Source organism: Labrus mixtus, chromosome 23 (assembly GCF_963584025.1).
Source record: "Labrus mixtus chromosome 23, fLabMix1.1, whole genome shotgun sequence".
Lineage (NCBI taxonomy): Eukaryota > Metazoa > Chordata > Actinopteri > Labriformes > Labridae > Labrus > Labrus mixtus.
The window spans coordinates 5,974,875-5,991,346 of record NC_083634.1 but is presented as its reverse complement, the minus strand read 5'-3'; the positions used below and the strand labels follow the sequence as shown (position 1 = coordinate 5,991,346).

At 45.0% G+C, this 16,472-nt stretch overlaps 2 protein-coding genes across 4 annotated transcripts in view; one reads left to right on the top strand and one right to left on the bottom strand.

Annotated features, from left to right (window-relative positions):
• The window catches only part of focad (focadhesin), a 36,146-nt gene extending 24,935 nt beyond the window's left edge, over positions 1 to 11,211 (top strand). For all 3 annotated transcript variants that reach the window (XM_061031355.1, XM_061031356.1, XM_061031357.1), the window contains exons 30-44: positions 684 to 803; positions 947 to 1,069; positions 1,152 to 1,229; positions 1,470 to 1,541; positions 2,376 to 2,478; positions 2,724 to 2,804; positions 3,510 to 3,638; positions 3,899 to 4,014; positions 4,222 to 4,482; positions 5,649 to 5,738; positions 5,826 to 6,003; positions 6,519 to 6,616; positions 7,757 to 8,008; positions 8,092 to 8,167; positions 9,655 to 11,211. In XM_061031355.1, coding sequence (XP_060887338.1) covers positions 684 to 803; positions 947 to 1,069; positions 1,152 to 1,229; positions 1,470 to 1,541; positions 2,376 to 2,478; positions 2,724 to 2,804; positions 3,510 to 3,638; positions 3,899 to 4,014; positions 4,222 to 4,482; positions 5,649 to 5,738; positions 5,826 to 6,003; positions 6,519 to 6,616; positions 7,757 to 8,008; positions 8,092 to 8,167; positions 9,655 to 9,728 — 1,851 coding nt within the window. In that variant the 3' untranslated portion in view covers positions 9,729 to 11,211. The remainder of the gene's footprint in view (positions 1 to 683; positions 804 to 946; positions 1,070 to 1,151; positions 1,230 to 1,469; positions 1,542 to 2,375; positions 2,479 to 2,723; positions 2,805 to 3,509; positions 3,639 to 3,898; positions 4,015 to 4,221; positions 4,483 to 5,648; positions 5,739 to 5,825; positions 6,004 to 6,518; positions 6,617 to 7,756; positions 8,009 to 8,091; positions 8,168 to 9,654) is intronic.
• On the bottom strand, positions 9,603 to 15,716 carry hacd4 (3-hydroxyacyl-CoA dehydratase 4). The gene is made up of 7 exons (XM_061031415.1): positions 15,469 to 15,716; positions 13,488 to 13,594; positions 13,243 to 13,370; positions 12,997 to 13,106; positions 11,485 to 11,591; positions 10,410 to 10,538; positions 9,603 to 10,197 (listed from the first exon to the last, which is right to left on the bottom strand). Coding segments are annotated over exons 1-7 (663 nt in total). The 5' UTR covers positions 15,471 to 15,716; the 3' UTR covers positions 9,603 to 10,117.
• Between the last annotated feature and the right edge of the window lie 756 nt (positions 15,717 to 16,472).

Genomic DNA, 16,472 nt, shown 5'->3' with positions numbered 1-16,472 from the left:
CCTTTCTACACACCTTTCCATTAACTCACACCTCCATTCATGGCTCCCTCCGTCATCCACCCCCTTCCATCTCACACTCCAATGGTAAACAGCCACAGTTCCCCGCGCAGTCGGAATCCATCCTCCAGGAAGGGCATTTGTATGGTTTGCAAATCACCGGTGATCGGAGCGGAGAGTCAGTGAAGGAGGTTACATCGGCATAAGAGCGTGTTTTCAAGTCTGCGTTATAGCCGTATTTGTGTGAAATCTTCATCGCTGGAGGTCCGTCGTTGTCCGGCACGATTCCCTGTTCGATCTGTTTATTTCCCTGGCTTAACAGCTGTTCCCTGGAGTCAGGAGATGCCGGTTCCGATGGAGCAAAGCCAACTCTGACTTAGCCTACTGACTGACTTTAAAAACTTCGGTACCGTGAGTACCTGGTGTAAAAGGGCTTCTGCTTCTTCTTCTTTGCAGTCAAATTCTGTGTTTTTCACCTTCCTCTTCTTCCTCTTTTCTCTCTGTTTTTCTCTTCTCACACTGAGACTCCGATGTTTCCAAAATTCCTAAAATATCGACACGTCTTGTGTGCATCCGTCTCCACTTCACTAAAAGTAGTTTTTTTTAAAGGCTGTAAAGCACCGTAGCCACAACGCGTATCACTCTCACTAAACACAGTGTGTAAAGAAAGGTTTTTCCCCGTGCAGGTCTTGGCGTACTCTGTGGCGTGTGTGGCCGTCTCGGCCTTCAGTGGAGGTATCATTGACGCCGCAAAGGCCGAGGAGGTCATGAGCAGCCTGCGCACCCTGACTGAGGAGAGCCAGCAGGTCAGAGGGAAGGAGAATCAGTCTCTGTGGAAGTTGCTTTTCATGATAAAACAGAGAAACGTTCCTTCAGTATTTTGTAGATTAAGAACACGTCGTGGTATTCTCTGTAGTCTAACTCGGTCTGCTGTAATGGTTCTGTTCAGACTCCAGGCTTCTCTCTGGCGCTGGGTCTGGTGGTCCACGGCCTCTCACTGTCCGGTCACGGTAAAGCTGAAGACATCCATCCTCGTCTGCTCGCTGCCTGGATCAAGATCTTACTGGCTGAGGTAACGTACCTCCATCTCATGTCTTTAACAGTGATGATGAAACATTATCAGCGTCAGTTAAAAAGCGATGTTTGTGTTTCAGGGTTGTCCCACGATGCAGCGTCTGGCTGCCGTGAACGGTCTGGTGGCTTTAGTCGGATCAGAGAGTTACCTCATCCAGGTGAGAAGTCTGCCAGGATCAGATGACTTTAAAGCTCTACAGCCGTGTTGCTGCACAAAACTCCTGAAAAACTCCTGAGCTGCATGAATGTTTCTCTCTACACCCTACTACTTCCATTTCGTTCTTTCTACGTCACGTCTTCCCTCTTGAGACCCCCCCCCCTTTCTGACAGGGACAGTCTCCCGCTGTGAGGTGTGTGTCACTGTGGTTTTATTTTCATGAGCATGTTTTGTGTTTCAGCTGTCGAGTGAGCTGGAGCTTTCCTCTCAGCAGCAGAGCCGACTCAACGAGGTGATACGAGCCATCACACAGGTCAGAATGAGCATCAAACACTTTTTCCTTCATTCTGTGTTTCCATCAGGAGGAATATCTGACACGTCTTGTTCCTGTAATTATTGTACCGATGACGTTTGCAAGGACTTGCTCCCCAGAGATTTCAGGCTAACGCCTCCTTCATGGATAACTTTGTATAATGTCTTCATGACTGAAATGATAAAGTGATCTTACTATATGATCATTAAGGAAACATGTTGAAGTGTTGTCTTCTCTGACAACAATGCAGCAGCCAGTATGTCCTCCTTCTAACTTTAGATTCTGCTCCTGAATGCTCTGGATTTGTTTGGACCAGAGAAGGTAGACGGTTTTAAGACACCCCCACACGGCCGTTTTAGACGCCCCTCGGTTTGTCAGATATGAGAGCAGTTATCAGGTCAACAGGTGTTGCAGCGATGGAAGCGGTCAAGTGAAGTGGTTCAGATAGAAGTGATTGTACCCGACCTAAAAAGCCTCTGCATGTTTCTAATAAGCTCCACGAGCAGAAACGTGCTCAAACTAGGATCAATGTTGGAGATGCTTTTGAAAAATGGAGAGAGGTTAGAACACAGAAAGGTTTACAGACCGATGCAGAGCTGGATAAACACTGAAGCTTCAGTGTCCACCACATGGTGACCTGTGAGAGCATCAACTCTAGAGAGGAGGGGGCGGGGGGAGACAGCTCTCTACAATGTTTAGAATTTAGACTGCAGTACTCATTTTAAACACTAGGTGTCAGAGTTACATATTGTAAAGGCATCCACAGCTACAAACAACATGCTGTCAAGTACGAGGAGAGATGATGATTTATATGTTTGTGGCTCTCTTCTGCAGATCATAACGTTCTCAGGAGCCATCGGCCTGCAGTCTAACAGCGCCTGTTTGGTGGCTCATTTACATTTGGCCCACATGTCGACCAGTCACACTCACACAGCAGGTAGGTCTCTAACTACCGCACTGACCACAATGACACCATTCACATGCACCTATTGTCCGATACTTTGATCAAAACTAATCCTGAAGCTTTCTGTAGGGTTTGAGTAACTCCAGGGTGATATTGACGAGTTGGATTGTGGATGTAGCTTCAGTTTCGGTGTGAACCTCGACGCTCCTCAGATTGACTGACTCGTCTTATAACTGCATAACGAGGAGTTCCTGTCGTGTTATTTCTCTTTCTCTCAGTTCCTCAGGATTTCAGTTACCTCTCGGAGAAGAGCGCCATTAGATCCATCGTTGACTTCCTCACAGAGGCAGGAAAAAAAGGTTTGTTGACTCAACTATCGCTGCACGAGTGTTATCGATTGTCTCACCTATAGAATGTAATTCGATATATATACCTTTAAACCTGGGCTTTTCTTTTTTTAATGTTTTGCTGCATAAATAAGTTAAAACACGGCCCATCTTGTTTTGGTGGATTTACTGTGATTACATGCGTTCGCCACCATCGACTACATGCCTGTTTAGAAGCTGCAAGCTGCAGCAATCTACTGGAGAAGGTCCAAAACGTTTTTTTAGAAATTTAGACGATGCCTGCCCCACTTTTCGGAAAATGTGTGCTCAAACAGGCCGTTTGGAGATTTTCCCTTCATGACATCACAAAGGGCAGTAACCCCTCCCCCAGGTGGGTGACACTCCCACAGCTAGGTGTTTGTTCTGCCCTCTGAGTCTGCCTTCTCACTGTAAACAAAAGGACATGGAGCGAGAAAGACCCAAGTCCTTCCAGAGAGGGGGCGTGGTCAGACACAGCTCATTTACATATTTAAAGGTACAGACACAGAAACAGCCTGTTCTGAGCAGGGCTGAAATAGAGGGATTGATAGACATGATCAAATACAGGATCAGAGTGGATTTAGAACAAGAAACTTCACACACATGTTTTGAGGAGCTCTGAGACTCACTGGTTGATCACAAAGTATATTTATCTCAATAACCTGATTTTTACTTCACTCCTTCCTTTTGATGATCCAGGTCCAGAGTTCTCTCATCCTGCTCTCGTTAAAACGGCTCTGACTCCTCTGGCATCAGTCGGATCCAGCTTCCAGTTCCCGCCGATCAACTGGAGCGCCGTCCTGTCTCCGCTGATGAGACTCGGCTTCGGTAAGAGTCCTCGTTCACTAGTCTTTTTGAATTTGAAATATACACCCTACTGAAAGGTCAAGAGCTTCGTTATGGAAACCCTCGTCCTAATTATGCCCCTAATCGTCTACTGATGAGATACATAACCTACCCTTAGTCGCCACCGCAACCAAAACAGCGTTACCACTTCTCTCAGAGATCTCAGAAAAAAGGGCGGGAAGGTGAGGAGCCTTGATTGGGTCTGGCACAGGCTCAGTGTTTTTTTCTCCCTTTAATCACAGGAGAGGACGTTCAGCATCAGAGTTTGGTTCTGGCAGCGAGTCAGGCTCAGACGTCTCAGAGTGCGTCTCTGTTTCTGGGCTCCTGGCTGTCTCCGCCCCTCGTGCACAGCCTCAGTGTAAGTACAGAACGCCGTTTCACCCCAGGTTTACAAAGCTAACAGCTTCTGGTTTCTGCCATAGTGTTGCCTACCGTAGCTTTGGGAAGGGGACTTTACAGAAACAGAAGTCATGATTGGAAAGAAATGAGTAACAGGAAAGCGTAGGAGCAGGAGAGCTTCTTAGAATGACGGTGCTCTTTGGGTAAATCGTATTTCCTCCTGCAGTTCCAGACTCGATCTCACCTGTACGAGTGTCTGGGTCTGTGGATGAAGCACGTCGCTGAGGACAAGCTGCAGGTCTACCTGGAGAGTCTGGGTCTGCAGCAGTTCCAGGACGACCTCCGACCTCAGCGTGTGTCCCTCTGTCGCTCCGTGGTGCAGGGTCTGTCTCAGGCCATGGCCCTCCCAAACCCCCCCAACAGCTGCTGGACCATCCTGAGCTCCACCACCGAGAAGATCTTCTCCGTCCTGCCGAACCACATCCAGGTAAAAAAATAACCACTTCCACTTTACATTTTTATTCCTCAGCTGATGTTTGATATAAAACACTGTTTACACACCTGAGCCCAAACTGTACCTGCTGATGTCTTCTTCTGTCTGAATCATAATTTATCCCTAAAATAATCTTCACCTGTCTTCATGAGTGAAATAGGAAACTTTCAAATCATCACATTGAAGAAGCTGAAAGCAGCAAATAATTACATTTTCTGTTTGAAAAATGTCTGAAAAGTACGGAGGCTCAGAAGGGACATGGAGGTAGAAGAAAAAAAAAATATGTTGATACAGGATGAAGAGACAAATGTGGGGATCCTGAGAAATTTTAGCAAGATCCTAAAAAACTTTGGAAACATCCTGAGAAACTTTCGAGACTCTGCAAAATTCCTGCAACTTTCTGACAAACGTTTCAGATCCTAACTTACTTTTGGTAGATCCTGATTAACTTTTTGAAAACAAGGACATTTTGTTTTTCTTCAAGATTCTTAAAAACTTTGAAAAGATCCCAAGGATCATCAAATGGTGCATTATACCAAGAGACTTTTGGGAGGTCCTTAAAAATATTTGTAAGAGCCTGAGGAACTTTTGTGAGATGCTGCAAAACTTTTGCAACTTTCTGACAAACTTTTATGATTCTGAGAAACTTCGGAGATTCTGTGAAAATTTTGCACATTTCCTGAGAAAACCTTGGAAATCTTGGAAAAGCAACTTTTGCAAGATCCTGAAAAATGTATATGAAATCCTGAAAAACTTTGGAAAGATCCCAAATAATGTTTGCATGATACCAGACTTTGCGAAACTTGCAAGAAAAGAAAAAGCAAAGTTTATTTTTGCAAGATTCTGAGAAGCTTTTGTGAGATAATCGCAAGTATAAGTTAAGAAGACAGCGAGCTACAACCTGAGTTTTATCAGTACGTGTCGTCCTCTGAGCTGGAACACTCACACGCTGACCTCTATACACAATCGACCCGCAGTGTGAGCGAGCGCGCAGGGAACAAACATCTTAACTGAACAATGGCATTGAGGCTCGACCTTAAACTGTAGCTCCCTTTCAACATCTCACATTTTAACATATAAACATTTTAACACAGCATTATGTGACGTGTTAATAATTTCAGCGAGTGTCTCCAGCCTGTAACACACTCTTTGTTTTTCAGGACGATGAGGTGGATCTGTACGTGGGAATCTCTAAATGTCTGTCTGAGATGTCTGATACAGAGATCGACCGGATCGCTCGAGTCACAGAGGTAACGCAGGAAGTGGAAGAATGCAGCTTTTTGTTTGGATATGTTGAGCTGTCTCAGAGTTTAAAACATTTTCTCTGTGTGCCTCAGACTCAGATGGAGAAGACGTGTTTCGTCCTCTGCTACTTGACCTCCCAGGGCAGAGTCCCCCTCCTCAGTCTCAATGACATCATCGCCGGCGTGCTTCGAGGTTGGCCGAGCAGCAGAGTCGGCTGGCTCCTCCTGCAGACGTTTTACCAGTGTCGCCTGGCAACCAACGCCAACACAGGTGAGGGATCATTTTGTCTATTTTTTTAAATTACATTGTCTCTGTTCTGCGTGTCTCTGTTCTGTGTGTCTCTGTTCTGTGTTTCTCTGTTCTGTGTGTCTCTGTTCTGTGTTTCTCTGTTCTGTGTGTCTCTGTTCTGTGTTTCTCTGTTCTGTGTGTCTCTGTTCTGTGTTTCTCTGTTCTGTGTCTCTGTTCTGTGTGTCTCTGTTCTGTGTGTCTCTGTTCTGTGTCTCTGTTCTGTGTGTCTCTGTTCTGTGTGTCTCTGTTCTGTGTTTCTCTGTTCTGTGTTTCTCTGTTCTGTGTGTCTCTGTTCTGTGTGTCTCTGTTCTGTGTGTCTCTGTTCTGTGTTTCTCTGTTCTGTGTTTCTCTGTTCTGCGTGTCTCTGTTCTGCGTGTCTCTGTTCTGCGTGTCTCTGTTCTGCGTGTCTCTGTTCTGCGTGTCTCTGTTCTGTGTGTCTCTGTTCTGCGGGCCTCTTGAGGGGCTCCACACGCTGACCCGCTCTTCGTTGGTTTCAGGCGTTCTTAAACGGATGGAGTGGCTGCTGGAGCTGATGGGACACATCAGAAACGTCGCCTACGGAGCGACCTCCGTCACATGTGGAGATACCAAACTGGTATGTTGATTCTGTCACGTTCATGTGATAGAAAAGTCTGCGTTTTAGAAAGAGAGTGAGACTTGAAGGATCCGGAGACATACCTGTGGTTCCTGAGCTGGACTCAAATGCAGCTCGAGTTTTATTGGCTCTGCATTCAGGCTTTATTTTAGTACATAAAGCATCATTTCTGTCTCTTATTCTAAGATCTGAAAAGATTAAACTCCCTGACATGAATTAAATAAAGTCCAGTGAGAGAAAAAGCCAGGGTTTAAAAAATGCAAAACATTTAGTTTGATGAAATCCATAAACCTTTGCAGAATAATAACAAACAGTTCATGTAATATCAACACAACAGAACAAGAGATTTATCTGCAAGATCCTGCATAACTTCTGCAACTTTCTGACAAACTTTTCAGATCCTAAGAAACACTCATATGTTCTGTTTCTGCTGCTCATGTCTGGGTGTGCAAACAGAGCCTCAAAATGAACTCAACATTCAAACATGGCCCCTCCTCCTGGGCTCATCGCCCCCAGAAGCTCTCACTCACTGCAGGACGTAGTGTGTACATTTACTGCTTGTACCTACACTGAAAGCTAACACACGCTAGCACAGGCTAACCACCGGTGTTTGTCACCTGCCTGTCCAACAGGAAGTAGACAAACTCCACGTCCACAGGTAAAAGACAACACAAGGTTCACCCTCGTTTTAGAACGAGCTTTATCCGCTTGGTGTTTCTCCTCACTGTGATTATATTTTCTCTTCTTTGCTGCTACGTCCACATCGGTCATATTCACCGGTTTGAATCTCGTCCAATCACTGAATTGTATCCACTCCTAAACTCACCTGCTGCGCTCTCAATGGCTGGAGGAAACACAGCAGCTCCGCCCAGAAACGTCCCGAGTCAACAAGAACAAAGCAGAACAGTAAAATCCAGTCAGAGGACAGAGTCTCTGCAGACACAGTCACCACCACACATGTACGGAGGCCCAGAAGGGACGATGGAGCAGCTTCACTTTAGGAGAAGTCTGTATTTTATTTTGAAGGAGAAAACTGCTGACACCATCTTTAAACCTGATCAAGCTCTGCAGATAATGTTTTGATCGTACGGTTCATTATTGAACACGAGTTAAACTAATCATTTCTTTTTTCTCCCGCAGGCCTCAGACTTTCTGTTTCATCTCTTTTCTGCTGCTGTCGTTTCCTGGGGCGACCACTTCATGCCCCTCCTCCTCGGCATCAGGGACAGGTGGTTCCCGTGGCAACAAGGATCCAAGCCCCAAACTCTGCAGCACAGTCTGTACGGCGGGGAGTCGTTCACCGAGCTCGCCCTGCCCCAGTGCATGCTGGGAGTGTCCCACAGTCTGCCTGTGCTGCTGGACAAAGAGCCGTGGAGCGGACAGACGCACAAAGTCAGTGTGAAAGATTTAAAATAATAAAAACAAGTGTGATACACATCTTACCAAAGTGATGATAACCTGAATGTGTGTCTCAGTTCATAGACTGGCTCCTCAGCATCACAGAAGGTCCCGAGCTGAGTCTGTCGCCATCGACCATCGACACCGCCAAAGGTAAGAACTCAACACACGGGACAAAATATGACAAGCACCAGAAACACACTTCTAAAGCACGATATGAGAAAAATAAGCGATGTGCGATAACATTGACTTGTCTTCTGTCTACTCAAAGAGCGTTTGCGCCGCAGGTCACACCTTGGCCCTGTGTCCACTTAGCGTTGTTATCACTTCATTACAATGAGCAGAGGAGCGTTGGCAGCAGAAAGCGGACGCCTGGAGAAAAAGCGCAGCGCTCAGCGTCTTTTTTTCCGAGCGCTCTGCCATTTTTGTGCAGCCGCTCCGAGCGCTCAAGTTGAAAATATTTCATCTTTTTCACAAAGGGCGGGGGCCTTAAACATTCACACACTGATGGTAGAGGCTGCTGAGTAAAGAGTCCATCAGTATTAACTCATCCATTCATACACATTCACACACTGCCGACAAAGCAGCGGGGGCAACTTGGGGTTAAGGGTCTCACCCAAGAACACATCACTGCAATAAACTCAGACTCTATTTGTTTATTGTGAATGCTCATATTGCTCATATAACATTAAATCAGAATAAATTGCCCGGTAAGTAAAGTTTATTTAAAGAGCACCTGTGAAGATCTGACGTCACAGAGTGCTTCACAATACAGGATGAGAAACAGCAGAGTCATTAGCCCTGATAATAACTGAGAGGAAACGGAGGATTTCACAATAAAGCACATCTTTTTTTCTGTGTCTTTGATTTGTAACCAGAGTTCTGTTGGTTCTGATTTGACTGTTATTATTCCAAAATAGACACAAAAAAAAAGTAGTGCAAATTGAATCCTTCAGGCTCGAACACATCAGCTGCTAGAACATCAAAAAACATCGACCAAAGTGACTTCTTACAGTTTTGCAAACACATCCAGTCATGTGTAAAGCACCTGCAAATCTGCATTTCATAAAATAACGGAAACTGCAGGACTCAGATCCGGACTGATCGCAGAATAGTTTAGGCCTCGCTGCAGGTGACTGACAATTAAGTCTGTGCCTTAATGGAGACTCAGGAGAGTAGAGAGAGAGAGTAGAGAGAGAGGGAGAGGGAGAGGGAGAGAGAGAGGGAGGGAGGGAGGGAGGGAGGGAGAGAGAGGGAGAGAGAGGGAGAGAGAGGGAGAGAGGGAGAGGGAGAGAGAGAGAGAGAATGCGGGAAAAGGAGCCACAGGTCGGATTCTAACCCAGGCCGTCCAGATTTTACTATAATTTTCATGACTTTTAAAGCATGGAATGTTTAAGCCCCTTTACGTGAACGTGGAGTTTAGTATCCAGTCTTAGGAAGTGTGGACTGTTTTGGTTTTGCAATGTATAAAAAGTGTTTTTATAAATGTTTAATTTAGAAGGATACATGTTCACTTTGTTTGTTAGAGACCAGGGGAATGTACAACGTGTTTCAGAGAGAGACAGAACGTAAACAAAACGGTTTTAAAGAAAGAAACACAATCGCACGACAAATGAAATCTTCCCTTCTTGTCGTTCCAGCCGCTCTGTTGGCCCTGAAGTCCTCCGACGAGTTCAAGAAGAAAGCCGTGTGGACCAGAGCGTACGGATGGTAGCGCCCGGGGAATTTTAAGAAAACAGACTTGTTACCGTGGAAACGCATACACAGGATCTTCAGGAGAACACGGTGGGAGCTTGAACACACTCAGACAGCATCTTTGACCCGGCCGCAGAGATGACTTCACACGGCTGCGATCGCTGCTGCCTCACAGACTGAATGCAAAGATGCACGAGGAACGTTTCCTACACACCCATTAAAAGTTCATCATTAAACGGTGTTGTCGGCTTGTTGTTTCAGGACCTTCTCTAAAACGTTAGACGCACGTCTGGACGTCAGACTCTCAGATTGTGATCGATGAAGATTCTGTTGTCCTTTAAGTGAAACTTCAGAGGAAGGTCCTGGGAAACCGAGACGTCCAAACGTTCAGGCTTATGTCCCCAGGTGTCATTTCTTCTTCGTCTTGTTCCATTTGTGCAGGTGGTGTTGTCTCTCCTTCAGCAGCTGCCACACTGTCACAGACGCTCCTGAAAACACAACACCGTTGTTAGAAAGGAAGGCGCAAAGGTCGGTAGATGTTCATCAAAAAACATGTCGCTGTAAGGGCAGTACTGGTGTTAAAGTTTAAAGTTAGGTGGAGACCTCTAGTGGCCGTTTGAAAGACTTCAGGTTTAAGACATGTCTGCATCGGCGTCACAAAGATACACCTTTTATCAGAGTAGTGGTTAAGTCATCTCACCCAGAGCGAGGACAGACAGGTAGACCATGAGGACGAGGGGCAGGCGAAGATGTGACGACACCGTCGAGTTTAAAGAGGAACACTGTGGAGCTTCAGGCTCGATGTGCAGGGCCTGGTATACCGTCACACCTGAGGAAGAAGAACAAAGATACTGAATTCTGTCTTTACATCATTGATAAGACCTTAAAATCTATTTTTAAAGGTCACAGATTATTAAACTTTTAAACCATTCAAAGAGCTCCACAAAACATTGTAGAGAGCTGTCTCCCCCCCCCCCCCCCCCCCCTCCTCTCTGGAGTCGATGCTCTCACAGGTCACCATGTGGTGAACACTGAAGCTTCAGTGTTTATCCAGCTCTGCATGGGTCTGTAAACCTTTCTGTGTTCTAACCTCTCTCCATTTTTTAAAAGCATCTCCAATATTGATCCTAGTTTGAGCACGTTTCTGCTCGTGGAGCTTATTAGAAACATGCAGAGGCTTTTTAGGTCGAGTACAATCACTTCTATCTGAACCACTTCTCTTGACCGCTTCCATCGCTGCAACACCTGTTGACCTGATAACTGCTCTCATATCTGACAAACTGAGGGGCGTCCAAAACGACCATGTGGGGGGTGCCTTAAAACCGCCTACCTTCTCTGGTCCAAACAAATCCAGATCATTCAGGACCAGAATCTAAAGTTAGAAGGAGGACATACTGGCTGCTGCATTGTTGTCAGAGAAGCCAGCACTTCAACATGTTTCCTTAATGTCTGACGCTACATGAATCCCTTTGCAGATATAAATGAGTTTGATTTAACGACAAGCTGATGACTTCTTTAAAGACATGAGACCATCCTCTCCTAATGTGTGTCTTCTGTTTACACTCTCCTCTCACACTTCCTGACGTTTTATTATCTCTGCTGCTTTGCCAACTCATTTCCTGTTCTCTGCTTCCTGTATGCAATAACAGACACAGACGAGAAACAGCTCAGACCGAGGGGAACATGTGAGGTCAGCTGCAGAGACCGTCTGAGGCAGAACTGCAAGTTCCCTAGAATGACTGTGAAAATAAAGATGATAGAAACGATTGAATCACCTTCAGTGGCCGCTGACAGGACGTACACGGGGATCCAGAGCGTGTATCGAGTCCACAGCATGGTGTCGGAGGGTTTCTCCATCACACACAGCAGCTCGTGAGGGTACCTGTCCGCAGAAATACACAAAAACATTTTCAAGTAAGAAAAAGAAGAAGAATCATGACACAATAAGTGACAGTGATTTGTTTTTGACGACATCATATTTGAAAAGATGTAGCTAATGCAGAAGTATCTTAAACCTGCAGTCTCTCTAACGACCAGCAGGCGGCCCTACTTCTCAGTTAATTTAGTCCCACAGGAAACATTTTCCTGGAGAGTTTATGATCTCTATCTCTGGTTCCAGGACTTCTTCCACACAGCAGGATGTTTAACACATTAAAAAAGGGAGGAAACCAGGCAGTCCAAGCATGAAATATGTAGAAGTGATGACGGAAACACTGAAAAAGCTTTTATTATGATGACTATATTATTTAAAAAATAAAACCGAAACCGAAACCTCTCTTTGCATGCATACTTACACTTGTGTTGTGGCCACACCTATATGTCAAGTACAACCAATGATATTGCAGAGAGCTGTCTCCCCCGCCCCCTCCTCTCTAGAGTCGATGCTCACACAGGTCACCATGTGGTGGACACTGAAGCTTCAGTGTTTATCCAGCTCTGCATCGGTCTGTAAACCTTTCTGTGTTCTAACCTCTCTCCATTTTTCAAAAAGCATCTCCAATATTGATCCTAGTTTGAGCACGTTTCTGCTCGTGGAGCTTATTAGAAACATGCAGAGGCTTTTTAGGTCGGGTACAATCACTTCTATCTGAACCACTTCTCTTGCCCACTTCCATCACTGCAACACCTGTTGACCTGATAACTGCTCTCATATCTGACAAACCGAGGGGCGTCCAAAACGGCCGTGTGGGGGTGTCTTAAAACCGCCTACCTTCTCTGGTCCAAACAAATCCAGATCATTCAGGAGCAGAATCTAAAGTTAGAAGGAGGACATACTGGCTGCTGCATTGTTGTCAGAGAAGACAGCACTTCAACATAACATGTTTCCTTAATGTCTGATCATATAGTAAGATCACTTTATCATTTCACTCACTACACATCTCACTGATTGGATCCAAAATACAGAGACTGAGAAGAGACCTCTAAAATCTCAAACCGGAGGCTCTAATTTGACAGCCCACAAACGAACAGTGGCTCTGCATGTTTTATATGCAGTTTTGATTAATCATCTTGTGGCCACCACGGCAGCTTGTCAATCCTGATAGAAGTGTAGAGAAATGTCTGAACCTTCGCCTTAAAATATAGGAAACTTCTGTGTGGGCGAGGTCGATAGACCGCCTTATCCCAGCCAAGCCAACAGGGAAGATATTAGAGTGTTTGCTTCTTCAATAAATAATATATGATGACCAATATGTTACATATCTAAAAGTTGTAGGGTGTTTGAAGAATATCTGTGTATTAGGGGAAAACAGTGCTGCATGTTTGACATCTTGAGGTGACGTTCGTACCGCAGGAGGTCCAAAATGTTCCACAAGAAGAGCAGAACACAGACGACAGGTTTACTCTGAATCTCCTCCAACTTGACGACCATGACCAGGAGGAGGTTCTTCTCCACGACCTGAGACACAGAGAGAGCACGCACAGACTCATTCAAATGTACAAAGACTTTCTTCACAACGTGGTTTGAGTGTTTTTACTTTAAAAAGATCAGGAATGACACAGCATGAAGAGTTCGGGCTGCGGTGGGTACACACTTGGAAGAAGCGAGGGAGGAGTCGGGCTTTCTCGATGCCGTCTGCGATGTGGAAGACCTCGAGGATGGAGAGCAGCTGGCACAGACTCATCACGACGCCCACAGAGTAAAACGTGTCCGCTAAAGCATCTGCAGAGGAAAACAATGACGACGTAAAGAGCTGCTTTTTTTTCTCCACATTGAAGCAGTGCAGAGGTGTTTTCTCTCTTATCTCTAACTCATTAATTCCTTCTTGGATCGTCTCACCGTTCCCAAAAGTGAGAAACCTGGCGATGGTGTTGGCCAGGATCCACGTGTGTCCACAGAACTGGAACAGGTTATACGAGAAAATATAGACAAGCCTGAAGCTCAGCCTGGGAGAGGACCGAGAAGAAAAAAACAGATTACAAGGAGGGCATTCATGGCTGGATCGTCACTTTATCCCCTGGAGAGGTGAAACTGCTCACCTGCTTCCTGTCTCAACTAAAAAGCAGAGTACATAGAGTGTGTTCTTATCAAAACTGCAAAACTTTAACTCTGGGACTGCTAAAGCTGAGGCTCAAATCTGCACAAAATATCCACAATCTTTGCATTTTCCTCCCAAGTGTGTATGGCTTCAGTGGGTTCATATTTGAATCTACACCATCTTAAGGAGGTTCTCCTGTCACATCACACACGGTCATCTGATCTGTTGTTTATATAAAAATATAAAAGGGCAGCTGTAAGCAATGCATGCTTGTTGTGCTTTTTGTCACACTGCACTAACTCAAACCTCAGCAGCTTCTCATTCTGAATTCTCTTGAATTATTTCAAGGTATTTAAACTAATTTTACCTCTTAAAGGAGCCGTATTTAACTCTGGCACCTAGTGTTTAAAATGTGTACTGCAGTCTAAATTCAAAACATTGTAGAGAGCTGTCTCCCCCCGCCCCCTCCTCTCTAGAGTCGATGCTCACACAGGTCACCATGTGGTGAACACTGAAGCTTCAGTGTTTAGCCAGCTCTGCATCGGTCTGTAAACCTTTCTGTGTTCTAACCTCTCTATTTTTCAACATTTAGCATGTTAGGCCTAGTTCACCAACATCTTCAGCACTTTCTTAAATTTGTTCCAAAGAAAGTTTGGAGGCAAAACCTTCATCGGGTTCTTGAGCAGAAGTGTTCGCCCATGTGTTCTTAAAATTCTGAACACCATTCCGTTGTAAACAAGAATTTTCTGTGTGTTATAACTAATAGCTAATTTGCTTAAAGAAATGCCCTTTTTATGCCCATATAAGGGCATGAGGCTGCAGGGCGGTATGCACACACACACAGAAGTTGAATGGGACTGAAGAGAGAAATTGAAGACTTTAATTTTAGTTCCTGATGTCTCTCTAACGATTCCTCACTGGACGCAAAGTTATAAATACTGACGTTGGTCTAAAGTGGATGAAGTGCTGCTCAAAAGAAACCCAGAGACGTGAGGTTATGTCACTCTTTCAGGCGACGCTGTCAGCAGGAACGGTGTTCAACACTGATCAGAAAAACGACACACTGCAAGAAGTGAAAGCGGTTAAAGGAGCAGTATGTAACTCTGACACCTAGTGTTTAAAATGGGTACTGCAGTCCAAATTCTAAACATTGTAGAGAGCTGTCTCCCCCCGCCCCCCTCAGAAACTCTGCTCTATTATGATTGATGATTAATGTTTGAGTTTGGCACCTAGCTACGGTTGTTGTTAAACGGAGTCACACCCACATCTTTAAAATCTCTGATGAAAGCGTCGGGCTCAAACATGTTGGTTTCCTTCAGCTGCAGTTTAACAGTTTGAAGATTTCTTGTGAGCTCTGACGTGCTCTGATGAAGACGTGAAAACAGATTCTTGAGAAGAAAGTGGATTTATTAAAAGAATAAATGGGTCAATGTGCAAACAGGTTAGTGCGCTTCAGGCTGCATGCTTAGATGTATGAGAGATGATTTATAAATACAGTTAAGATGAAAAAAAACACGATTTACAGAAACCGGTCGTCTTTGAGGAGCTTTTGAGCCTCGTCGATGCTTTGCTTGTAAAAATGTGTTTTTCTGTCCCTCCTCTGACTCCATATTTCACATTTGCCTCGGCTGTTAAGTCTCCTAAAGATGAGCGTAAGAGAAGTTGTGTGTGTGTGTGTACTCACAGAGCTCAACACGCCCTGACACACGGCACATTCCTCTCACAGCGACAGACTCACACTCTGAAAGAAAAACTCACAAAACTCCGACTTCCAACACTCACATCCTCCTGAAGTCTTCGCTCTGTCCTTCAGCCAGAGTGACGAGATGATCATAATCCCAGTGGGAGCTTTACGAGGATCACTTGTCCAGTTTTACGACCACAGACTGTTTCAGACATCGACACGCCTCTTTGACTTTTTAACCGTCAGAACTGGAGCAAGAGGAAAAAAAGCAACAACATGTGTCGGGCTGAACGTGACGGTTATTACTTAACAGAGAGGAGGAAGAGGATGTTCCATATGTGAGTGTGACGTCAGATAGTCTTCCCCCCCCTCCCTCTGCACCCTCCTCTAATAAAAGTATGAACTGAGTGTCTGCCAGAATACACACGCACACACACACACACACACTGCCTCAGGAGAGAGAAACAATGAGCCTCACAGACCGAACACGTCTCAAATATCAGGAGTGAAAAACAGACGAGAATCTGAGGGGAAAGTGTAAATTCTTCACATTCTGATGTTTGACTCATGGTGACTCAACACATGCTCAAAACACACAACAACACATTCAACATGTCAGCTGTGCAAACAAATAACTCCAAGGAAAGGGTTGTCATCATCCCAGAGCTGAACCTAAAACAATGAGGGGAAGCTGGCGTGCTCAGGGTGTGTCGGGTCATGTTGGGTAATGAGTTGCGCTGTTGTGGGGACAAATTACAGAAAAAAAACAACAGTGGAGCAGCTCACCTATGTTTGGTAGTGGAGCCGTCTCTGAAGCCTTTTTTTTTTTTTCTTACCTTTCCACCTTAACCTCTCCCACACCAAGTGTACCTGTAACCACTTCAGAGACCACTCCACTAACAAACGGAGGTAAGCTGCTCCACTGTGGATTTTGTTGAAGTTGAACTCACTCACAGTTTCCTCCTTCTACCTCACTGACCTACATTTTTAACTACAGTGTCTTTGAATACTTGAAAAGCCCAATTAACTAATTAACCCTAGTGACCCGTTATCGCCCTCTAGTGTCCACATTAAGTAAATTAACATATAAAGCAAAAACATT

Bases quoted from the DNA above. Each gene is read 5' to 3' on its own strand.
- hacd4 (XM_061031415.1), bottom strand. The intron at 13,107-13,242 runs GTGTGTACCCAC...TCTGTGTCTCAG, and splicing joins TCCTCCCTCGCTTCTTCCAA to GTCGTGGAGAAGAACCTCCT. The intron at 11,592-12,996 runs GTACGAACGTCA...TTCTGCGGACAG, and splicing joins AACATTTTGGACCTCCTGCG to GTACCCTCACGAGCTGCTGT.